The sequence below is a fragment of the Mesocricetus auratus genome, unplaced genomic scaffold (genome assembly GCF_017639785.1).
Source record: "Mesocricetus auratus isolate SY011 unplaced genomic scaffold, BCM_Maur_2.0 Super-Scaffold_100011, whole genome shotgun sequence".
Taxonomy (NCBI): domain Eukaryota; kingdom Metazoa; phylum Chordata; class Mammalia; order Rodentia; family Cricetidae; genus Mesocricetus; species Mesocricetus auratus.
This window is the reverse complement of record NW_024429195.1, coordinates 9,619,069-9,645,335: the sequence shown is the minus strand read 5'-3', so window position 1 is coordinate 9,645,335 and position 26,267 is coordinate 9,619,069. Positions and strand designations below refer to the sequence as shown.

At 42.3% G+C, this 26,267-nt stretch overlaps 1 protein-coding gene across 3 annotated transcripts in view; it reads right to left on the bottom strand.

The window, feature by feature from the left end:
• Window positions 1–26,267, bottom strand: part of Nbea (neurobeachin) — a 485,089-nt gene that overhangs the window by 25,012 nt on the left and 433,810 nt on the right. For all 3 annotated transcript variants that reach the window (XM_040754403.1, XM_040754404.1, XM_040754405.1), the window contains 2 exons: window positions 22,776–22,928; window positions 11,218–11,385 (listed from right to left, as the gene is read on the bottom strand). In XM_040754403.1, coding sequence (XP_040610337.1) covers window positions 11,218–11,385; window positions 22,776–22,928 — 321 coding nt within the window. The remainder of the gene's footprint in view (window positions 1–11,217; window positions 11,386–22,775; window positions 22,929–26,267) is intronic.

Genomic DNA, 26,267 nt, shown 5'->3' with positions numbered 1-26,267 from the left:
TTCTGCCTCCCAAGCAGTCTTTCCCTTCTGAACTAGAAATTTTCAGCTTTTACTCATGTCAGAAAAGCAGGGCTCCACCTCTGGTCAATACCCGACACCGGCCAGGGGAGCCTGCTGCCTCTCTTTTCTACCCCTCTGCACCTGCAAACCCGTCCCTTTACGGGAGTAAATGGTGTCTCCTTATAGAGCAGATTGACACTGCGATGGGATGGGGTTTAGGGCCCATCATCCTGCTAAGGAATCTGAGCAAGTCCTGCAGGAGCAAGCCCTCTACTGACGGTGTCTGGGGGGGGGGCTCTACACGTCAGCACCAGCTTCCCGCACACACCCACAGCACGGTCCCTCCCTGTTACAGAACTGAACACATGACTGTGACTGTCTGTCTGCTCAGTTTGACTCTCTGCAGGTGAGAACTGTGGCTCAGTCTCCCAGTATTTGCTGATTACAAAAGCGGGGCACTAAGAGGATGTCTGGGCCAAGCTGGAAGTTGGTCCAGAAAATGAAAGCACATGGACACAGGGTACAGAAAACAAGAGCCCATTGCTTACAACCGTTCAGCGCCACTACAGCAATTAGGCTGACAAATATGTGGGTGATTAGTTAACATCCACACTGCCCTCAGGAAGTCTGCAGCCCCGGAAGGAAATCAGAGATGCACGTGAGTGCACGCAGTAGGGAGGACTGTGGTGAAGACAAGCCCAGACTGCATGTTTCTTTTCTCCATCCCTGCCTGGCTATTGCAGACGCTGGCATCTGTGAGTGCTTTCATAGTCTAGTCATTCTGAATGCTCAGAAGTATAAATAAGCAAGGTAGGAACTGGAAATAAACCTGTCAACCCAACTTCCTTTACTAAGAAGTTATCCAGCTTGGAAATGAGTCTGCCAACTCAATTTCTTTCGGTGAGAAGCTATCTACTATTAGACGATGTACATCTGAGTCAAGGAATTCTAGTAACAATCCCTGTATGAAACACAGTCCACACAGGTAACAGATGCAGCACTTGCGATTTCTCAAAAACAAATGTGGATGCCAAGTTTTCAGTGTTCTACAAATTTCAAAGAAAACAGGGTAAAAGCTCCTCAGGGTGAGGCAAAGGCCATGCTTGAGGACCTCCAACTGACAGGCTCCACCCATAGAACAGACGCAGCCCCTCCAGAGACAGATGGCTAAGCTCCATCCTATAGAATAAAAAGCCCAAGCTTAGGACTTGAAAATTCACCAGTCCCTGAGCTCAAAACTCCCATCAGTCTTGGACTTTCCCCAGCTCAGGACTTGATATCCTACCAAGCCCCACAATGAAAATCTCTACTCTGGAAAACTCTGCCCTCAAGAAAACCCACATACGCCTGCCTCTCTCTCTGTTTTTTGCAGCTTCTTTGTGTCTTTCTAAATACATCGTTTGGGGTTTGTTGTATGGTGTGACTTTGTTGTATTCCTTGGCTCCTGATAGGAAACCTTTCCCTTCAGAGCTGTAACATCTTCATTGGGAAAACTTTCCCTCAGAGCTACCACACTTGCATTAGAGATATCTTTCCCCTCAGAGCTGTAACACACAGGGCCCTTGGTAGACAATGAGTTGGTTGTGACATGAACCCATGGATTGGCTTCTTCTTAGAAAGCTGTACTGCTTATTAGGTTCATGATCTCCAAAATTGTAATCATGGGCTTTTAAATTATATTAATTATTGTGTTGTGTACATATGTGTGGGCCACATTTGCAGTGACATACATGCAGAAATCAGAGGAGAACTTGAGATAGTTAGCTCTCTCTTTCCACCATGTGGAACTTGAGTATCAGATTCAGTGGCTACCACCTTTGACTAGTGAGTCATCTTGTGGGCCCAAATCTTGGAGTTTTCAGCACACTTATACAAAGTTGTATTTAAGGTTCAAGCAAGACAAAGACAAAGTAGACACACAGTTCTTCACTCTATCAAGACAGAAGACTTAGGGATGGAATTGGAAATTTCCTTATCTTGATCTTTGTGATGGTTACAGAAATGCTAACATGTACTAAACCTCTGAAACTGTTGTTACTTCATGATATGTTTTCCTTTATAAGAGATGCCATGTTGCCATGGTTATGGTGTTTCTTCAGAGCAACAGAAACCCTAACTAAGATACCTTCTGACAAAGTTCCTCCTTTGGGAACAAGCTGGCACTAACTCCTCAGAAGAGGAGACACACAAGTAGATTATATGTGCCTGTCCAGAGGAAAGGCTTCATAAATACGGTGAGAGTCAAGATGGAGGACACTTGTAGCAGACCCTTGCTGGGCAATAGACAAAAGCAAGTTAACGCTGCTCTTCCCATAATGGAGGTAAATTTAACCTAGTTTTTCCTTCCTCCCTCATTCTCTGCCTCTCTGGAAATCCTTGTAGCCCTCTGATGTCAGCCCGGTTGACATAAAAAAAAGCTCTTATCATCACATCAGCTGTTCCAGCCAGCAGGTGTCAATCAGGATCCCTGATATGAACTATTGACATTCTCTTAAGGAAGGATAGGGCTGGGGAAGGTCACTAGACCAACACCTGAGTACCCAGCCCCTCCCCCACCATTTATATGCAATTCTACCCTAATCGCAAGTGACCTGCTGGAGGTTTGTGTCACCTTGAGGTGTAAGAGTGTATAGCTTGGGGGGAAGGTTAATTGAGAAGGGCTCCATCTATATGAGAAAGGTTGTTTGAGAACACAGAAAAATTTTTTTGACCATTTACCTCATTGTTACAGTGATTTTAACACTTAAGAGCTGTTATTTCCATAACAAAATAAACATATATAAATTTCACATGGCAAATATAATACATATGTCATCTTTCTGTTCTACCTGTAATTCTGACTAGATCATATAAAGCATTACTTTTTAATGCTATAAAACCAAGAACGAAGTGAATCAAGGAAATAATATATGCACTCTATCATTTCTTGCTTTTAAACATTAAAGTATATAAAAAATTAAAGTGCTGTTTTATAGTCAGCTGTTTCTAGTTCCTCAGAGAAGCCACAAACAGAAATACAAATGTTTTTACTACTGATTTCATAGTCACCTCCATTAAGACTAAAAAAAAAAAATCTATCCTGTCAAAATTATTGAATACATAAGCAACCATTTGCTAACTCCAGTTAAAAAAGAACTGATTTGTGTTGGCTTGGAAGGCTGTGTCAGCCCAGGCTCATGGGAGCAGCTCACATTTATTGTCACCTGCCTTGGTTTTTGATTGAGTCTTGGATGTGAGGAGAGGACTTACTCTCTACAGACCCAGCTCCTTGGAATGGTCAAGCGTAATGATGTAACATAAGCCGCTTAAAAGATTATCTATCCTGACAGAAAATCTCCCATCCAGAATATTTTCTTTCTATAATTAGTTCAGTTCTACTGATGGCAGGTTCTCTCGGATTTTGACTTGAAGTGCCTTTAATGCAGCTGGTGGTGGCTGACCTGCCTTGGATGTTAGCTGGAAGCAGCCATTTCAAAGGGGGTGGATGCTGTGCTGGACACACTCCTTCTCTGGCTCTGACCCAGGAGCCTCCACAAACCTCATCCCTACACTCCTTGCTCTTGGCCTCCCCTCAGGTTCAGTGGAGAGCCTGGCTCAGTACAGAAGACAGGAGGCTGAGGCATTCCCTGTGTGGCTCTCCTTGCCAGGTCCTGGTAGAGCAGTGGTTAGGCTGGACTCTTCTGGCTCAGATCACAGTTTATGCAGGACAACATTCTCTTGCTATCTCTCTTCTAGGGCTTTCCCCTCTTACCTGTGGCCTGGGTGTGTTAGCCTTCAAGTGTTTTGCTTTCTCTTCCTAAATCTCTGTATCCTGACCATACCTCTGTAACAAGGATCATTAATAAACTCTTATGGAAATTTTAGATGCACATAAAACATGGCTTATTATTTTAGCCATTTTACATATAGTTTTGCAGTGTTCAGTATATATAATATATTCTTGTGCAATTTACTGACACAGCTCCTTAGATCTTGAAAAAACAAGTCTGTCTAGACTAAATGAAAGCCCACCACGCCCCTCTCTAATAATCCCTGATAACCACAGCTCTGCTTCCTCCTGTGTGACAGGGTGTGCTGTGGACCTCTCTTCTAAGTGCAGTAGTTGTAGTCCTATGTGGGGTGAGGGGTGGAGGTGGGCTGTCTGTTGCCTTCTTTTGTTTTGCTTTGCTTTGTGACCAAATTATTTCACTTAGTACAGTGTCCCTAAGGTTCATCCACATGGCAGCAGTTTTCTTTTAAAGGAAGCCTTTATGACCTTGGGTAGGTCATGTGCTGAGATCCCCAGAGACTAGTATGAAGGTGTGACCAGTGACACATGCTGCTTACCTTTGCCACAAGCCAGGATGGGACAGATTAGGTAAAACTGTTCCCCACCAAGAGTCCTTTACTGAAGGAGGCCTTACAGAGGCCTGTATGAGCCCTGGGGGTGCAGGGTCTCCTTGCAGTCTGACTCACTAATGCCCAGGAAGGATGATGTCTTACGGAAACGTTTGTGTTTGGGTTCTTTATTCGCTTCAGCACCCCTCCTTCATAAACAGAGGACTGAACCCCAAGAGCACAACCCAGAGCACCCAGGGCAATACCCTGTCAAGCCTGCCCTGGCTGCACAGCTCTCTGGGAAGTGCCTTCTCTGCGGGTCGACTGGAGATGGAGAAGGGGCAGAAGCAGCTGTGGCAGGTGGGTGGGTATTGACAGTAGCGAGAGGGGAAAGGCTTGCAGATGTGGTAGCCCCGTAAGCTGGAGTGTCTAATCACAGAGGACAGCTACTATAAAATAAAACCTCAAGGTTTGGCTTGGTGTGCAGAACACAGTGACACAAATTCATCAAGTGGTGACATCGATATTCCAAAATGGAGCATGTCTTGTTATCAAGCCAAACTCATATTCAAAATATCACAGTATTAATTCAACAGAACAAAATTATCATACATGGGAAACAATAATTTAGAAAGACTACACTGAGGCTTCAAACAATGTTAAGTTGGGCTGTTATCAACGGATGTGGAACTATGAAAGCTGTTGCTGATTTCTGAAAGTCTACAATTATTTCTCAATAGCACATAAAGAAAATTACACAAAGAGGAGGAAAGGGGGTCTAACTGATATACATCTGAGGCTGACTGGCTGCACCGCATGTTTTCATGGGTGAGATCAAGAACCTAACTAGCTAAGGACACCGTAAAGATTCAATGAGAAAAGAGAAACCTCGATTACAGATTAGCTGAGCACAATTCAATGTATGCCATCAATTTCTTTGATACTAGTTTCTACATTCAGAGTTTATTAAGCAAATCTGCATGCAAGCCTCAGTGCTGCAGATATGAAACACAGAGTTTGGGGCCACGGAATTGCTTTCTCCCACCCAAACCCTGAAGAACGCCTCCCTCACGCTTACTCGTGTGCCACTAATCAAAACGCAGGGCTGTTCTTTGCATTTAATTTAGATTTCGAACTTGATGAACATTTCAATGTAGGAGAGAATAATATAAAGCAGTTTGGGCGATCTTTCTGCTCATTTATTGTGATCATTCCTCTGCAAAGCTGTTTAGGAGCGGAATTTTAATCGCCCACGGCTCTGTGAGTGAATGCCACGGGCTGCAGCCCCCTGGTAGCTCATTCATGGCTCATAAACGGAAGGCTGAGCCCACAAACATTAAACCTGGAGGATCGAGGCAACACCCCTGTTGATATCCCTGGCTATACCAAAGGAAGACATGAGGAGTGCGGGAGGGAAGGCTGATAGATGCAGAGGGTGAGCACAGGAGGAGGGGCCATCGGGGCTGCCACAGTTTTTCCTTTACTACATCAGTAAATGAAAAGTGTGCTGATTTTTCTCCCCTTGTGAACTTTGTGAGCTCATCTCTCTGGGAAAGTCAGCAGCAGCTGTTTTGGATACAGACACATCTGTCTTGCTGGTTCTTGACAGCCCTATCATGTTAGTGCTCTGTAGTAGCAAGGAACATTTCAGCAAGAAAATGAGGTGAGGCTGAAGTGATGTAGCCACCTCCTGTGGGCACGCTCTCCTCACAGCACACAGAGAGCAGCCCTGCTACCCCTGGCTGATCAAAAGAGAGATCAAAGCAGAGCTGCCTAAGCAAAGACAGCGGGATGGAAAAATGGCACTTTTTTTTTTGAGATTGCTGGTAATATGAAAATGTATTGAATATTTTAAAATTAAAAACTGATGAGTATGTCTGTAAATATATAAACCCTGCATGGCCCATATGTCCCAGGTACCAGCCTCACAGCACACTACTTGGCAGGCGTATGTGTCTGCCTCTCCCTGCCATGGGGGAGTCATCTAAATTGTTTTTTCTTTTTGGTGAGGTTGGTAATAGGTATGATGACAAGTGTTTTGTCAGCTCAGAATTTAGCACTCTTAGCTATTTGTTTGGCACGAGCTTACAGCTCCGGTGAGGGTACCAACTCCATGTTTTCCTAACACCAGTGCCACACTTACGCTAACTTACTTCTTGAAAACTAATGACATTGAGCGAATGGAGAGGGCTCAGCAGGTAAGGGCACTGGCTGCTCTTGCAGAGAACCTGGGTTTGTTTTCCAGCACCCACACAGAGGCTCACAACTGCCTGTAACTCCAGTTCCAGGGGAGTCTTATGCCCTCTGCTGGCCTCCATGGGCACTGCAAGCATGTAGTGCCTATATAAACTTATGCAGAAACATAGCTTCAAATACTTTTTAAACAAAACTAAACTATTGACATTGAGAGAAAAATTATGGCCACAAATAATTAAGGACAGAAATATTAACTCAGAACAAGACACAGAATGTTATTCTTTTTGTTCTTCATGTCCATAGGACAGGGAAGAAAGACACGGTGCCTATACCGGCATGGAGGGCATGCTTCAAACAGTGGAGGGAGGATACAGGCTGGAGGAGCAGATGTGATAAGATGAAACTGGATGACCTCCAATATGCTATTCTCTATCCCGTCTATGTGGATAGGAGTATCAGAAGCATCTCAAGTAGTTCTAACACATCTACTGTAGAACAAAAACAAACCTCCAACTTCATCTTCTTGGGCTGGTGAGATGGCTCAGTGGGCAAAGGCGCTGCCCCTAAAACGGAAAAGTTCAACCCCTGGCGCTCACACGGCAGAAGGAGAACTGACTCCCTAAGCTCCCCCGACCTCCACACACAGCGTGGGACTCGAGCACAAACATAAACACCTCTCTCTCTCTCTTGCTCTCTCTCTCTCTCTCCCTCTCTCTCTCTCTCTCTCTCTCTCTCTCTCTCTCTCTCTCTCTCTCTCTCTCTCTCTCTCTCTCTCTCTCTCTCTCTCTCTCTCTCTCTCTCTCTCTCTCTCTCTCTCTCCTCTCTCTCTCTCCCCAAATAGGCTCAGAAAACTAAGTCTCTAACATCAAGTCCCCTGTGGGCTGAATGATCTCCTGAGTTATGTTAGGGAAGCTTGAGCTTCCAGACAGAAGTTCTAACAAGCTCCCAGGGGCTGGGACTCTGTTGGACTCTGGATCACACTTGAGGAACATGGAGGAAGAAAACCACAGCACTCAGATGGTACTAAACAGAACCCTTTACCTATGCAGGTCCCTTGGTGTGTACAAATATGAAGAAAATAGTGGTTCTTATTAATGTGTGAAAAGGAAAAGAATAGTCATTTATTACCATGCTTCAAAGCCACTGCCCAAATAGTTGAGCCATCATGAGAAAAGAGCCCAGAAGATAATGATGTAAGACAAGACTTAAGACTGTTTAAATAAATCTCTACTCTCCAGCAGACCTAGTGTTTACATATTAAGGAGCTTTGTACCAGAACTGCGCTGTCATGTTTCTGCCCAGAAGCTGTCAAGATAAAGTTTACTATCAATTACTGCTCTACAAGTATAAAGTAAGTTAAGCTGTCATCATTTTCTCTGCCAGAGATCCTAAACTGTCAAAGAATGCCAATTTTTAATCTGACACAGAGAAGAAAATTATCTGTTATTCTGACCTCTAATTTCTTGACATTTTAATGCCATAATTGCTTGGTTAGTGCTGGTTCATGACTTCACCTGTCAGGAAGGAATGAGTCAATAACCTGAAGCTATTTCTCAAATTTTAGTACTAACTTCAAAGCTCAAAATTCTAGGATCATAGAATTTTTTAAACATAGGGGACATGTTTGTTTTTTTGTGGTGATGCTTAGCATCTTTTAAAAAACTTAAATCGGACAAACTGACATTATGAAACAACAAAACTTAGCCTTCCTGTGGTTTTATATATTAATGATATTTGCATTAAAAATACCAAGATAATCATTATAATAAAATGAGTGGAGGCATCATGAATGGGCTAACTTTTGAGCTCTGTTTTTTCAGTAGTCTGTGTTCAAACTTTCAGACTAAAAGCATCTCTGTCAAGTCAAGGTCTAGCTGGGAAGGTCTACAGGGTTCCAAAAGGGACTTTGAAACCAGGTACTGCACCTCCCCAGGGGCCTTTCACAGTGACACAGTGCAGGGAGAGGCATGAATGACCATCACACCTTAGCTGCACTAACTGCAGAGCTGTGTCTCATGACCGTGGAGCCTGAGTCTTCCTAAATGGGGTGAAGCATCATTTCTCCGTTTACAAAACAACTGAGACAGCTATCTTCAGGTAGCTGGTAGCTCTTTAATAGTTCTTAAGCCTTGGAGAGCACTGTTCTTCAAGCTCTTAAATGGTAGCAGTACAGGATTTTCTTTCTTTTTTTTTTGTAGGAACATGCTTCATTCTAACTTATTTATTGACATTAATGGGAATGTATGAGAGGGAATGATGGTGAGGAATAGGAGAGGAAAAGTTAATTCGTATTCCTTAAAAGCCCTCAATCTGTTCTTTGAACCACACGAATGGTCTCTTGTTGCCCTCAAGGAGATGAATGAAGCAGCTTCCTCAGCAATCTTGAGAGTTGCTAGAGATCTCCAAAGCCAGTGCAAACCCCTCTGCTGATTGTGTCAGGGCGGATGCTAGCAGGAGAGAGGAAGTGTGTTGCCAGAGTGTGCCTCCTCACAGCTCTAGGAGAGGACAACTCAGATGCCTGGGCAAGGGTTTGGGATGAGAAGATGCACATCCTAGTCTGGCTCTGAGGATGGCAGAGCTTCAGCGTCCAGTAAGTGTTTAATCAGAGTGAGTGCTCAGAGGAGGCAAGTCCCAAACAAAGACATCCCTCCCAGCACTAGACAGTCTGCATTATGCGGGGTGATGAAATCCGTAATGTAACAGATTCTGTTCAGAGCATCCACATAATAAGTGAGCATGAGGCTGGACCCGCTTGCATGCAGCAAATCAGTACAGAGTACACATTCTGTGCTACAGTTCCCACAGTGTGATGAGTAGGGCCTGTGAACAGCTAATTGGCTTTGCACTGTCCAGAATAATAGTGTGATGGCTGAAGAAGCAGACACCTTCAGTGAAGTTCAAATATGCACTTTAATCACAGAAGGGATGTCTCAATTCTAATCCTGGTGTCTGTTTCCTGGCCTATTTGTCTCTTTTTCAATTGACATTTAAATAAAAAAAAACCCTGCTATTTTCCTATCACAATCTGAATGATACCCTGTGGTTTTCCTCATATTCAATATGTTCAAATTTTTGTCCAGCATAATTGGCCTGTAATTTCCCTTTTATATACAGAACTTTGTTGTAGAAGGAAAAAAGCACAATAAAATATCAAGGACCAAAGATGTCCATGGAGTTTATGATTCAAGTCCAATTTGGACTTGGGCTTGAACTGTAAGGATGTGCTACTCCAGTTTCCCATTTTCTGGTTATAAAAGTATTCATTGTGGTTGGGTGAGAGAGTGAACATCCATGGCTCCACCAGTCAGGAGGCAGAGGCAGATGCATTGGAACTCTCTGAGTTCCAGCCTGGAATGATCTACATAGCGAGGCCCTGACTGAGGGGAAAAAAAGAAAGGCATAAAGAAGGAAAGAAATAAAGGAAAAGTATAGTTTGAAAAAGATGAATTTTGTTGTACAAAGATTACAAAATGGACCAGTGTTACGTAAAGGGGCTCTGACTGAGGGGAAAAAAAGAAAGACACAAAGAAAGAAAGAAGGAAAGAAATAAAGGAAAAGTATAGTTTGAAAAAGATGCATTTTGTTGTACAAAGATTACAAAATGGGCCAGTGTTAGGTAAAGGGGTATAGTTACATGAATTACTTTCCACCAAATGAGCTGGTTAAAGTTTATACACAACCGAGGGCACTATCGGCAAGTGTGGGGGTCTCTGGGGGCATTTCTCACCCCACCCAACAATTTCACAATACCTGGGTTCTCCCTGGGTCACTCACCCTCTGTCTGCTCCCATTCCCTTGTGCTCACACTACTGTGCAACACTGCCTTTAATGACAGGCTTGAAATGTGCTCTTCAAGTGTTCTGCCCCAAGGGATCAATGATCGTGTGCTCTCTCTTCCTTCTCTTCTCTGCTTGGAGTCATGCAAATGGAGTCTTTATTTTATAGGATGTGTAAGAAATGAATACAAGATTTTTTAAAAGAGAGCTTCAATCACCAAATTTGCACATTTCCTACCTCTGAAATGAAAACTGAAAAAGCATTCCCGTGCCTGGAGATGTAGCCACAATGGCTTGTTTTGCATACAGCAGATGGCAGATTGCAGTCTGGGTGCAGGGAAGGCATATAGTCTCCTTGCAGCAACACTTACCTAGCAGCTGCTCCATCTTTACTCTGCCCACCTAGCCAAAGTCATTTATGCGTTGGAAGTTATTTAAATGCTATTTAGTGATTATTTTCACTTAAGAATACTTGCAATCCCTAACTGTTAGCTACAGACAGTTCAGGCTGAGAACACATGGAAATAAAGTATTACAATAGCATCCATTACATTGGTATATCACACTGAATGTTCCTTCCAGAAAGTTGCAAAGTTACTTTTGCTTTTAAAAGCTTGTGCTGCTGATTATTTCAGTGAATTACTCATAGTTAATTATTCATCTAAGTCTCACCCATTAATAACAATTATGCATTTGAATGAAGATCTGGAAGTAGAATTACAGTTCTGCATTAAAATGTTTGAATTTCAAAAATCCCAACATATTGGTCTCATTGTTTGCCTTTGATATATTTCCATTTTTGTTTTTACAGTTGTCAAAAGCGGTAGTAAAGAGTTCGGCTAAAAGGAGATTTACACAGAAAGAGATATGAAGTGAGATCAGTGTTTGAGAGATGCCAGACACTTTAGGAGTGCCTCAGGACACCTACCTCCCGGAGCACAGGATCTGTGACGCTGTCCAGGTTCACAGAGCCTTCATAGGTCAAGTAGTGGAAAACATTCAGAGCCCGGACTGCCTCTGGCCCTCGCTGTTTGTAGCCAAATATAAGGTCGATCCACTGATGGAGTTGGCAAGAAACAAATTCACTTTCCAGGGCCTGGAACGAATCAAGGAATAACGAGACTGCAAATTTAGCAAGGTTCCATGTCACTTTCTCACTGTGAAATATTCAGTATAAATAAGGACATTATGCCTTTACATTCTATTTGATTTGTAAGTAGTAGTTCTTCAATTCCTAGAAGTAGCAAAAGACTACCTTTGCTAAGACACAAAGCTAAATAAATGTCTCTTTGCAAGATGCTTGCCATTCTCTTGGATCCACTATGTACACAATACAAATGTTCGTATTAAATACATTTCTTACAAAAACCACACCCATGCTCAAAGAAAAATAACTTGCAACAGCTGTTTTAATGCCATTTTATAATTATTTTCATTTCTAATTTTAAACATTAGTTTATAATTAAGCCATTTTATATGAAACTTTGATATGGGTTTATCAACCTGAGTGAACTTCTCCAGCTTGCCTCTAAGATGACTAGAAAGGAAGACCGTCTTTGTGCCAGGAATCAACTCAGCTGAATAGAGACTTTGGGAAGCACCTGGCAATTGGGGAGATTTGCTAGTCAGTGGTGAAAGGTAAGTCAATGAGCATAGGTTTCTGGGGAAGGTTGGGGAGAGGAGGCCCTTTGTGTTTAGTTACTGAGATGTTCTGTTTGGAAATGGGCAAGTTAGGAAGAATTTGAGTGGCTTCCTTCAACACGCTCGATGTTGTTTTTAGTTGTGAAATAACTACAATAATGTGATTTTACTTAAGAAGCACTAGACGCTCCCTGGAAACACTAGGCAGGTGGGCTGGGAGCTCGGCTGCTTGGGAGTAATCCATTCACTCCTCCACATCTGAATCAGTCCAGGCAGGCAGGATGCCAACCACGCACACAAGACAGCTCTGTATTCAGCTAGGCAGATTCTCTCTGCATATATCATAAAACACAGCTGTCAGTAATTGTGGAATGAAGTCACTCTCTGGTTGCTTGCCCCAGTTTCTAAGGTGGGAACCCATTTTTGGAATTCATATCATTAACAAATAACTTTCAAAGGAATCCTCTCAAAACTGTGCTCTCAGTAGTGCTTTTTAACTTTTCCCACACTTAGAACTTCACTCTCTGCAAGTAATTCCCTGATTACTCTTTTAAGAATTTCATTATAACATTCTTTATAATTCTCATTCAGAAATGTAAATACAAACATTTTGTGAAAACAGCATTTACTTACTAAAACTAAGCAGAATTTTTATGCTCCATTTTACTGATATCAAAATAACCATTCAGACCAGAAAATGACCAATGAGACAAAAATAAAATGATCAGTTAAATTTTGTAGATTATATGTTATTGTTTTTATATTTTGTCAATTCAGTATTGTAGTCAATTTAAAATATCAGTATAACTGTTAGTGATCATTTCAATGCCTTGTCTAGTGGATGGAAGGATAAAAAAGCTGACTATCATTCAGGGTCACTGTTGAGTGGTCACATTAAAATCTCTTCCCAGGAACTGAGAATAGCTATGGAATTAACACTTAAAAGTTTTTGGTTATTCATTTTTTACCATGTGACTTGCTGGAGAGCAACCAAATGACATAACTCTTAGAGCTGTCACTGAAAGACTGACAAACTTACTCCTATTACTAGCATGAAGGCATCATTGACTAAGACGGCTAATGCAGTAATGGGGGATGGGAAGAATAATGGCCCGCACGCGCTCTATAGCCACGGCCTAGGATCTGTCTCCTTTGTCCTTTGTGTTTCTGAGGTCTGCCTAGGACAGCCTGTTCCTCACACTGCACAGACATCCCGAGACACAGGCTGCACCCATTTCCCTCACAGCTCCCTCCCACGCATGGCGTCAGCTTCCTCCGCCCACGTCACTGCTTACATCTCTTCAGAATGGCCGTCCGCTTCCCGTTCTAGTAGTTCATGGTGCCTCTGTACGCACCCCTCTCCCATTCTGGTGTCACCCAGGTTTCTAATTCTGGCTACTAAGATAGAATCAGAATGATAACTTTAGTGTGCAGTCCTCTGATTACTGACAAATTAGATATTTTAAAGACCTGTTTATGGGTCTTTTGAGTCTTCCAAAATTCCCTATTCATACCTTCTGCTCACTTTATTTTTATTTGTTGGGTTTTTTTGTTGTTATTTTACTGTTGCTGTTTCTTTGAGCAAGTTTCTCTGTGTAGCCCTGCATGTCCTGGAACTCATTCTGTTGACCAGGCTGGCCTTGAACCCAGAGATCTGCTATCCTCCTGAGTGCTGGATTTTAACCTTCAGAGTGTATACATGATGAGCTTACCTGGGTGTTCCCATGGTCATGTAAGTGCCCTCTGACGCAGGCTCATGCAGGTGCTGGGACCTGAACCTGGGTCCTCTGCAAGAGCAGCCAGTGCTCTTAGCATCTTAGCCACCTCTCTGTATATGTGAAGCAGGCACTTGTTTTTTTTTTTTTTTCAATTTCTCCCTTAATTACCATTGGAATCACAATCCTATTCCCCTACTAAAATGGCTTTCCATGGTTTCTAGGGGGTACTTTCTGTAAGAACTGAGTTCATTATCTCTTGAAAATTTGCTAGAATTCACCTAAAAAATAGAAGCCTTGTGCTTTTCTGAGAGTGCAGGGAAATTTCATTAAATGTCTCTAAGGGTTCTAGGCATTCATTTCTGCATTTTAATATCTTGCTTGGTATTAATCCATTTCTTCTCAGCTCTGAACCTTATTAGTTCATACTTTTCATAATAATATTTAATTAGACTAAAATCTTCCTGATAGCTACTGTTATTTGCTCCACTATAGTCTACGCAATAGAAGCAGCAAGATAGTGAATTGACAATGGCAGTTACATGTTCTGGATGGCTTTGCCTTTGCGTTCATAAAACTAAATGAGGTAGGAGTGAAGGTGACAAATCTTATTATAAATAACTTGCTCCTCACTATGAAAGTGGAAAAGAAAACCCACGTTGAGAACCCTTGAAAGCTAAATCTAGTTCATAGTCAAATGTATATCTAGAAACTTGATATTAGCTGTCACCTCACTCAGAGCAGAAGTCCACCCCAGGGCTGCTCACTGTACTCCAAATAGTACTACCTGCTACTAAACACATGGTTGTGCTTATCTGTTTTTTTCAGGGCTGTGTTTGCATGCACAGACCCACCCTGTACTTTGAAATAAGATTTTGGTACAGTGCTTACACTGGAAAATATGAAAAAATACTCGATTACTAAGCTATTAGTGTTGTAATGGCCCTAATAGCTTCTTGAACATCTCCTTGCACATCTCAAGGCAGAGGCAATTGCTTTAAGCCTAGATAACCCAATTTCTAATCCATAACTCTACCCTGGGGATGCGGGAGGCAGGAAGTGAAAAGAGCTAGAGTGGTGTCTTTCAGATGGATAGCACCCACCTAAATCTCATACCCATCTCTGCCCAGGGGATTAGATGTGAGAGAAGTCTTTCACTAATGCACTTGGGATACAGTCTCTTTAAAACTCAGGAGAATGAAAAAAGGAAATTAACCTTGTGGATTCTTTTATGTACTGGAATGCAATTTCTATTTCTATTTCTATTTCTTCTATACTAAGTAAAAATACTTCCATCCTTTTATTCTAGCAGAGACCTGCTTTTGGTATGAAACACTCCCTGAACAGTGATGTGTATATTCCAGCAGATAATCAGAAAAGTATTAAGTTTCTGTAATGTCTAGGCTAGATTTTTCTCATATGATGACTGCATTAAAATTTTAGTCAGTATAACTTTAATTACTCAATTATTGTTTTAAATAAACATAATTGAACATATATGTTATACATGTTTTGTACTGTACTATATATAATGTTTTAAATAAACATGATTGGACATGTATGTATGTATGTGTACATATATATATATATATATATATATATATATATATATATATATTCATGCTTTGTGGCCCAGGCCAGCTTTGAACTCACCATAGGTCCTAGGCTGGCCTTGAACTCACAGTAGTCCTTTTGTTTCAGTAACCTGAGTGCTGGGATTATAAACCCAGTTCTACAAAGCTGTTTTAAATGATTTGCGGTCGGGAATGTGTGTTAAATTATTCTAAGAATAGCCCTAAATTACTTGATTGATGGCTGGATGCACCATGACCCAAGATGACTTCCTGGGCCTCACTGCTCTCCAAATGGCTCACTGCAATATACTTGGTCTCTTTCTCTAACCCGTGCATGGTAGCCTGGTAATGGAGCAGACTTCGAAAGCTACCATGCCCGGTGCCTTCTCTTACAGTCTAATTTCACCAGGCTCCTCCTTGCATAACTTACCCAGCATAGCCTTGAACACCCCAGCTTTCAAACTCTGTCCCGTTTCTGCCTCTGGAGTTTTTCAGAGTATTCTGATATAGATCAAGGCTCTGGGACATAGGTGGTCCAGGGGACAAAAGGCACAGAGCCTAGATCTGACCCCATGTCTTACTGTCCCTTTCTCACTGGCCTGAGAACCACTTCATCTAGTATATTTCTGAGTTGATCGCATTCTTTGTCAGGTGATTATTCTCTCACTTGTCTTTTCTTCTGTGAGAAAAAGGAGCATACATGCTCTTCACAAGCAACCTCTTGTCATTAACAGTGGCAGCAGCACGCAGTTACTTGTGAAATCAATTTACATATAAATTAGGAAGTATGATACAAAAATGTGGGATTATTGTGAACTAGTATTTCATTGTTTCAAAAGTATAGTGCATATCCCCAGTTAGAGAGTATGCTTTGGCCAAAGTGTTCTAGACCCTAGGAACCGGCCTTCACTCTCCCCTCCATGACCCCATCACCTCTAGAAACGCTTCCTGATAGATCTCCAGTTCTACTCTGGTAGCCTGCACTCTCACTGCTGCAGTAAGTTTCTTGGAATGCAGACCATGTATTGCTCAACACAGTGCTGACATCACTGCACTGTACTCAGTGCTTATGGAGCCTTCGAACCCAGTTCTCTCTTGCTATGCACCACTGCTCACCTCACCTTGACCCACTGACCCCCTGGCTAAGCATGCCAGTCAGCTGTCTCTGCCTGCAGAGGTCTTTCTCTAGGAAATCTGTTGGCTCACCCCTTTACCTCAGTCCTCAGCTCAATCTCACCTTCAAAGAGACCCCCAGCCTCTTCCTTCCCTAAGTCATCCCCTTTCCCCGGCTTCCCTTTAACTTAGAACTGGCCACTTTACGCACCAAGTGTTTCCCTCCCTTCCTCCCTTCCTTCCTTCATAAGGAAGCTGGTCTGTCTTGATTGAAAAGGAGCTCCATGAGGACAAGGATGCTTGCCTGGTCAGTGATGTACTATAAATCAGAAAAACGGTCGGGAGCGCCCACTAGGTATTTGTTATGCAAAGTAGACATCACCAGTGTTCTTTTGTAAGCAAGGTATTGCTTACAAAATTCACAGTTACCTACTGTAAACTTTCTTCAAAATAGGAGAAGTTTGCAAAGGACATGAAACAATGTGAGCAAAAGCGCAGGGGCCCGGAATGCCTGGCCTGTGTGCATGTGGCCTGTGCTCTGCATTTGGTCCAACAGCACGAGGGCACAGCAAGGCTGAGGGCTGGGCAACATTATCACTCCCCATCCACGGAAGGCCTCTTTTTCTAAAACAAATTATAAACGGGTAGATTATGATTGATGAAGCCAGCATTAGGGTAATACTATCAGAAAGACTTTCTATTTCTGTCCTTTGTCAAGAGGTCAGATGCTAACCATGTTAGAATGGAACACAAGGCTTTATCAATGCTTCGTAAGGAAGCTGGCTGTGGTCTGCTTAGCTGTGTGTAGATAAATTAAGCCAGGGTTAGCTTGCTGTGCAAACAAAGCATTTAGAATTTACTGAGGCATCTACAAAAATTAATAACATTACATTCCAGTTTTTTTTCTAAGGAGACCAAATTTCAAATTTTATAACTACTCGGTGAAACAATTTTTGTCACTACATTTACATCTTGGTCACTGTATTCACAACACACAAGGAGCTATATGTGTTAGTGTCACAACAAAAGCAACAACACTAACGGCAACAACAGATTAAGAGTGCATCAGGACAAGCCAAAACACTCGGGGAGGGCTTTGGTTGAAGAACATTATAGACAGGTATGAGCAATCACCACACACTGATGATAAAGATTTCATTTTCAAAGCTAGAAAATGATCTGCAGACAAGCAGAGGTTGGTGCCCACATATCAGACACCTGTTCAACTGCCACAAGCTATGGCCGAGCCCACATTTAAAAACCACTGATGCTTTCCCTTTCATACAATTATTTTTCCCTTCTTTGCCTTGAATTTCTTAATGACAGCTGGAAAGGAGGAGGGATGCCCACGGATACAGAATACTAATCCACACAAAGAGATGAAGAACTTTTACCACAGTGAATGTCATTTCTCTGGGATAGATGACATTCTCATTTGTACATTAGGCTCAGTACAAAGAACTCCTGTGAATAAGTGGAGATAATCCTAGTCTACATTGAAGTACAGCAGAGCACATTATACTCCCCTCCAAACCCATTTTAGAGTAACTAAATCCTATAGAAACTACCCCGTAAGTGCACAGAAACTTTAACCAAACACTGAATGAATGGTAGTTGACATCACAGCATTTGGGGAAGATGAAAATGCTTCTACATCTTACTTTATTGGTGTATAGGCTTTCTATATTATAGAAACGCATACCAAGTAAATGTACCTTTGTCAAAACTTAGCGATATTTAGCAAGCTGGTGATATTTAGTATTAACTCATTGTCTGCCATGTTTCTACAGATCAGTGTGATCGCTTCATATCAGCAGGTGGGGAACCTGGCCAGAGCAGGGGACTGTGCTGTGGAACAGACTTCAAGATGGTGGCATGCAGACAGTGGGCCTGAGAATGGTAGCTGTGGACTCAGCTACACTTGGTGTCATGTCCCCTGACAGCTCTGCTGCTCAGAAAGTTCCAGAGGCTGCCACTGATATGCTGCAGACCTATCACTCAGGTGATGCACAGGGAGCTCTTTCTTGAAGCCACCAAGGGTTACTTCAAAGAAGACTGGAGGGAAGACTTCTGAAGCCATCCACTGAAGGCTGGGTCTTCCTGCAAACCATCTATCTATCCTGGCATGGCTCCTGGGTGACAGAGAGCAGAGACTGGGGCAATGGCAGGTCCCAACTATCTAGCATACAGCAATGGGTTGCTTCACAAGTCTTCATAGGCTCATTAGTAAGATAACGGAAACCCTGGTTTAGAACTGAGGAGGAAATCTAGGCAGGAGATGTCTGAGTTGGTAAAGTGTTCGCCTGAGTTAGATCTTCAGGATCCCATGTGAAAAAGGCCAGTGTCAGGTTGTTGAGGGTACTACACTAAAGCACAGATGCAGACTGAAGGGGAACAGGGGTCACGTCACTTACACTAGGTGAGGGAAAGGGGAACAGGGGTCACGTCACTTACACTAGGTGAGGGAAAGGGGAACAGGGGTCACATCACTTACACTAGGTGAGGGAAGCATGCATCCAGCAGACATAGCACTATTATAATTTGGGTTGTGTTTTTATCAATCTACAAAGCTCACTGACTTCTAAATGTGGGAAAAGGTTTAAAGACTATTCTCACAGGGAGGAAAAGAAGGAATCCAAGTGGCAATACATGTTAGAAAACTAACCATAGCAATCTCTCAAATAATTCCATTTACAGAAAATGTAGAAGTGTGGCCAGTTCACTGGGTTGGATGCACTAAACGACACACTGAACATTTTCCTGTGGATTCAATTAAGAATGCATCATCTTGCTTGATTAGTCTCTACAAACAGTAATTACCTGGTGGTTTCTTGTCTAGATAATTATTGGTGTTTACTACATCCCAAATCCTTAGGCAGGATACTGCTTGCCTTGGGGATTTGTCTTCGAAAGCAGGACCCACATTTTTATTCTTTAGGCATATTTGAAACAAGATTACTAATTTGGGGGCATATAACATATTCCAATGAAGAATACCAAGCTTTATCTATAAGTCACTATTCATCATCTTATTAAAATATATAAAATGTTTTAGCATCTAATAAACACGCAATGAAGTATTCGATGTAATTTATTAGAGAACTATAAGTTAAATTTGTAAAAGTGTATCACTTCATGTCCAGTAGAATGACTGTAATTAAAACACAAAACCAAACCAGAGGTGATGCAGGGGTGAGGGCGACGAGTGGGGACAGAAGGTGACGTCACTGTAGAAGACACTTTGATTGTTTGCCAAAATGTTAGACATGATTTACTCTGTAAGCATGCCAATTTCTAGGTATGTTCTCTAAAGAAATAGAAGTCCATCCTTTTCTGGAAACTTGTACGATAGAAAAGTGATGTTACGTCAATATTCAGAGCAGCCTTACTCAATACAGACAAGCTATGCAAACAACTCCAGTCTTCACTAACTGTTGCATGAACTAATTAATGAAATTGGCTGATGTTCTTATAATGTGATGTTAATGTACACACACAGCAAGAATACAAGCACGATGGCTCTCAAAGACCGTGATAAATAACAAAGAAGTCAAATGCAAAGAAGGCAATCCTAAGGGGAATAAAAGCTGATCATGGCTGCCTGTGCAGGTGAGTAAGACAAAGGCCCTGAAGTGACATGGTACTTTACAGGCATGACTGTCTGGCACACTGCATTGCGCAGAAGAAGATTGGGGGACAGGAGAATATTTTGTCCTCACTTTTTAAGAAATATTTTTAAATTGTTGTTTCATTATTTTTGTTTTTTGACTATTTGATTTAAATTCCAGGACCCAATCTTTCAGATACTTTTCACAGATATTTATTTACACATGTGTATGGTGTTTGTTTTAACAGCCTTTCCCAGCCTGAACTACTCTTAATTTTCTTAACACTATTCAAAACAAAGAAGCTTTAGTAATGTCCTTCCTGGCTGCCAGTGTTTCTATCCTGGACTGCACATTCGTATCATCTGTGGGCATCTTTGCCTAACCTACATGCACAAAGATTGCTTCTTACATGTTTTCTAGGCAGTTTGTCCTTGTGTCTGTGGCCAGTGTGGGCTATTATTCTATATGGAATAAGGTGAGGACAGGTCCCTCGTTACTTTGTGTACAACAATCTACCATTTCTAGCACCCACTTTGTTAAAAGGCACGTTTTCTGCAAGTCTGGTTTCACAATATCTCCATACTCAAGCACACCAGTGAACTGACCAGGATGCGCTGTGGGCAGAGAGGACAGCAGGAAGAGGCTAGGCAGTGAGTACCAGTTTCTACTGTGGATCAGTTTACCTGGTGCCTTGACTGATCAGCCAGTCCACTGCTTTCTGCTTCTGGGTTTGGAGGCACTGGTGTAGACACTGTCATAAACTATCACTTTGGTTCTCACAGGACAGATAACATCTCACACTGAGTACCATTGGCTACCTGTGCTCCTATTTCTGAAGAACATTTTGTACAGACTCTATTTTCTGCAGTACCTAATTTTCTATACCTGAGTAGTTCACTGCTCTGTTTCTATCTGGGATTGTTGATGATAATGCAAATAAAAGACCTGTTGTGAAAAACTGAAGGAGGTATCCATACATCACCTTTATTTCTAGTAACTTCTTTCCTTTTTATGAAGGCAATCTTGGATAGACGATTGCTCTCAAAATACCAAAGCTAGTTGTCTCCATGCTTTTCACAACAACCAGACAATGAGCCCCCCTGAAGGGGCATCAGGCCTATGGGGGGGGATAACACACTGGAGGCCACTTTCCCATCTTTAAAGTCAAGTCCTTTTTCTTCCTGCCAGAGAACTCTCACTCTCACTAACTGTCTTCTCAGTGCTTCCCTCCTTTATGCCCACCCTTTAACTAGGCGTGCAAACCCCCTTCTGAAGTACCTTTCCACCTCATGAAACACACTGTGAATGACATGTTCCCAGCAGGGAACCTGCCTTGTTTGGAACTATGAGGCAGCGGCTGCCTCTAGGGACTTTTGTGGGACTCCCAACAGCAGGAGCAGGGACTGTCTCTGACTCTTTTGCTGGCTTGTGGGAACCTATTCCTCACACTGTATTCCTTGCCCAGCCTTAATACACGGGGAGGTGCGTAGTCTCCCTGCAGCTTGACATGCCATGTTCTGTTGATATCAACGGGAGACCCGCCCTTTCCTGAAGAGAAATGGAGGAGGGGTGGATGGGGGAGGTGTGTGTGGGAGCGGGGAGGAAAAACTGCAGTTGGGATGTGAAATAAATATTTTTAAGAACACATGTGCCACCTTGCCCAGCCTTAATACAGTGTTTTTCAGTATGAGACTATTATATCAGCAACAATTCCTTAAAATGAAGTACATCAAAAGCTGTTTCTTAAAGACGGAAGTGCAGCAGTAAAGTAGATGTTGTTACGGAGAGTGCACAGTATGGAGAGGCCATCAGAATTGCGCCATAGGACTGCACATGCGCAACGTTTACAGCAGGCAGAAGGCCAGCTGGAAGGCAGAAGACCAGAAACACAGTGCAGGCGGGCAGTGGCTGGGTGGATGAGGAAATTGTGAAATGGGATGGAATACCACCTGGTCAGGGGCTCTTTGCAGAGAGACAAAACTCCTCCAAATTGACTGTGGTGAGGGCCACACAGCTCTGAGCAGGCCAATCCCACTGATGTTAGATCTCTCAGTATGTTTATTACTCAATAAGCCAATTTTATATCAATAATATTCTTTCCAAAAGGGTTATATGTCTCCTACCGTGCTTTGAGGGAATGAGGTGGACTCTGACTTAAAGTCACCTACCCAAAAGAGGAAAACAGATTTATGTGACAGGTGAGGAGATTGGGAGTATGCGAAGCAGGACTAAAGAAGTCCTTTTGGGGGCAACTGTTCATTGTCTTAACAATTACTGACGTTATCAGTGCACTACAGCATGACTCACCTCCATGTGCCATAACCATACGAAGATGAAAATCTCCTTAACTGTGGTAAAATATACTACCATCTGTAAAAATCTCCACAGGCAGACATTATTTGCACATGTATTTGAACCTCTGCTATGTGTATTTTAAAAACACTGTAAGATTGGTACTTTCTTCCAGGCCAGGTGCATTACAACATGAGGTGCGCGTCACAGCACAAACTCCCCATGTATAAAATCCTCAAGTGTAGCTTTCTCCTGTCTAGAGCATTTTATGAGTGAGGAAAAGTATGCAGATTCATGGGTTACAATAGACAAAAATAAGGAGAGGACATTGATTTTAAACCTTTCAGAAGTTTGATTGCCTCCTCCTGAGGGAAACACACAGAACGCCTCAGAGGAGTCTGCTTTACAACAGAGGACGCAATCAGAAGACAACAGGAGTCTGTCACTGCTTCTTAGGTTTGAACATTGTATTACAGATGGTAAGGATGTTGGCAACGGGTACAAACTTTTCCTTCCTGTTCTAGCAGAAACCAGTTTTCTTACCATCCTGTTGATCCGCACAAAGTCTTCTGGCTTCTTGGCCCAGGGGGGAAGATCCACATCGTTCACCACCATGTCGTCCTCCCTGACACCCAGTTGGTACCCATTACTGTTGACAAACATCTCTGGCAGGTAGTAGAACTCTGGAATTAGTTCCTGTGCAGAGAAGAGGTGCAGCTTAGTAGCCAGTTGGTAAAAATCAGTTAACAAAACAATTGATTTTTACCAACCATAAAAGAAGACAAATCCTTGACTTAATTCTAGTCCTTCTAGTCTTCCTGTGAAAACAATTAGCAATCCAAGGAGATGAAACCTCTCTTTTACACAATTCACCTTATCATCCTCTCCTTACTGTGAATTCTGAGAGGCAGGTACAGAGAGCCGAGGGAGTGTGTGGCTCAGGAGTAGGGAGCCCTTGCTTAGAGTGCTGGAGAGGCCCTAGGTTCAATCTTAAGTAAAGCAAACACAAACAGTGATAAATGGGTACACAAAGTAACAGCAATTTACAACAGTGCCAACGGATAAATGTAAGAAGCTGTATCAGCAAGTCTATGCTGCTTAGGAACCTTTTATGTATATTAACAAACATCCCAACTAAAATGTCACTGCCAGTACTTGTTTTAAAAAAAAGCCACAACATTTGCTATTTTGATCTTTATTATAGTAGCAATTATAATTCATGATATTTATAGGCATTCATCATTTTACTTTTTAATTACAAAATAATTTTTGTAACCAGTGCTGAGGTTAGAACCCTGGCACCTGCCAGGCCAGTACTCACCAGAAAAACACTGTAACTCCAACCAAGTCATTTTACACCCACCACTAAACACAACAGGACTAATATTATAATCAAGTTTAAATATAGGCTGTGGATAAGCTGGACATAATAATTACTTATTTTAGTATCTGTGTGTGGCATAAATATGTGGATTCAAGACGAACCTGAGTGTCAGTGTGAGGTTTATGCCTCACTGGGATAAATCTGAATAGAAAAACATTATTTTAAGACCTTAAAAGTATTATTTTGGTTTTTTTTTTGTTTGTAAGTTACTAGAGAAGTTGAAAAATCAAACTACAATTGTTTTCAGGTGTGCTATATATAGCCTCTTAAATTTCAAGATGAGGTTATATTAGTTTTATATTATACTGGAAAAAGCACAGCATTACTGCATGTCCTATCCATGCTGACAGAAGAGTACCTGAAATCTGAATCTTAGGGTGGTCACCCAAGGGATGCATAGGGCACATATAAACCGCCAGATAAGAAATCTGCAAGTAAATGGACCTCAGTTTTAAAAAATGTATACACAAGGACTTTTCCTTCATGGCGTCTTCCATTAAAGCTGGTGCAGCCCTCCTAGGCGGCGTCTATCTTAACAAGGCTCTGTGTGAAATTGCCGCTGAGTCTATGAATTTGTAAATGACAAGAAAGCAGTAGCTAAATTCACTTTCTATGGCATTATGTGAACATGATGAGGTTTATATAAAAGGATTGTCTAGATAAATGGAGCTAAGTTTAGTAAGAATTGGTTTTAATATAACTACATATTATATTAATAATTACGTAGTATATTAATGATTTTTAATATAATGTAAGAAGCATCAGTATTTTTATATTAAACCACTTGAACAGAACTCTTTCTAAAATCCATTATATACTTCTCAGACATTTACTTTTTCACTGAGCAAAGGTTTTGAGCTCCACACAGTGTGATAAGTCCTGAGAAAACAAGTCATGGCCTACCCCTCCAGTGAGGTCTAAAAGCTGACGCATGAACAGTGGCTATAACACAAGACCATCGCCCCAGAGAAGGAAGGGCAGGGAAGAAAGAGCAAGGAACTTTGGATGGGTTCAGAAACACTTCAATGGAGATGGAACATGATGATCAAGGCTAACGTGACTATCACGGGAAGGGGAGGCCGTCGGGGAATTTTGTTAAAGAGGGGTAAGCAACGTGAGTATGGGTACAGGGTAGGGGGTGGATCAAACAGGAGAACCAGAAAGGAGAGGTGGTATGGGGACCAGATAATGAGGATGTTTGGGGAAAGCTGGGTTGTTTGTCAACTGGAATTTTCAAGAAGAATGGCCATGATTAAACACAGAAAGATCTGGGTGACAAAGCCAAAGGGAGGCTTAGAAGGGAAGAAGAGGCTGTGTGCTTGTGAGCAGCAGCAGAAGGGACAAAAGTAGGTGGACAGCAAGACGCAGAGCCTGCAGCGAGTGAGCCAAGCTAAGCAAAGGGGAGCTCTAGTTACATCTATGTATGTGAAACCAAGTTTAAAGGAAGACCTACCAGCAGGAAAGAGAGGAGCGGTTGAAAGGGCACGGTGAACAAACGAGCTTCCTGTCAGCTCAATCTCGGCACACTGGAAAGGATGGAACACCAGCTGGCTGTCCCCAGTGACAGAGGATGCAGACAGGCAAGGGGCTGCAGTTCAACGGTCTAGGAGGCTGGAATGCGAGCGAGTCCTATAAAGCAGTGTTACCAGGGCCTGGAGGACAGTCCTGTAGCAAGGACATCCCTTTCTCTTCCTTTCCTGGTAAAGCAGGATGTGCTTGTAAACTACTGTTACCTACACTGCTGGGATGAGCTGTGAGGTTTTGAAGTTTGAGTCACCCACATTTCTAACAGTTGCAACAGACACTAGACAGATGTGTTTGAAAGTAGGTATCAAGAAATTGGTGACTTTGAATGGCTTACTGGCAAGGCCACCGGGGTGTTAAAACAGCAGAGCAATTGTAATGGACTAGTCTGAACCAGAAATGGGGTGCAGTTTGGTGTTTTCGATGGAGAAGGAGGAGAGAGTAAAGCCGTTTAAGTCTAGGGAGGAGCTGATGCAGCCGCTCAAGTGTGAACTGAAGGTTTATGTCTGTTTCACTGCTTTAAAATTCTCAAAGTTGGTATGTAAATGGAGGGGACTGGCAGCATCTCATATTTATTCTGATATCATTTAAAAGATTTGCTTATTTTAATAATAATATAAAGACTAAGAGAGCATCACCTTTGAGATCTAGCTAGTTTAGGCAATGACGTCCTTATGTCTTGTCCCAGTCCAGGTCAGTGAAACCATGCTTTTGGCCACTCAGTCTTAAAGCCAAAAGTGGCATTGCCAGGTCTTCCTGAGTCCTGCCATGATTCTAAGTGCTCCACATGTGTTTTCTTAGTGTTGACAACACATTACAGGTTGGATGTCTCACCACCGAGATTTATAGAACGAACATAGACACAAGGAGAGGGGAGGAATTTGCCCAGCCAAGTAGCCCAGGTACCCCATGACATAGAACCCAGCTATCCTGGTGGAGTCTGAACCTGCAAACGGTCAAGGAACAGCTTTAAATTTGTAAGTTTTGGGGTGGTCTGTTACACAGAAATTATAGAAACAAAGTTAGAATTAAAGGAGAGGTAGTGTACTAGTAAAAGCTTAAAATGTCAGGCACTGACTAGGAAGCAGGCAGGGTTAGGGGTAGAGGTAGGGGTGAGGTGTTACAGT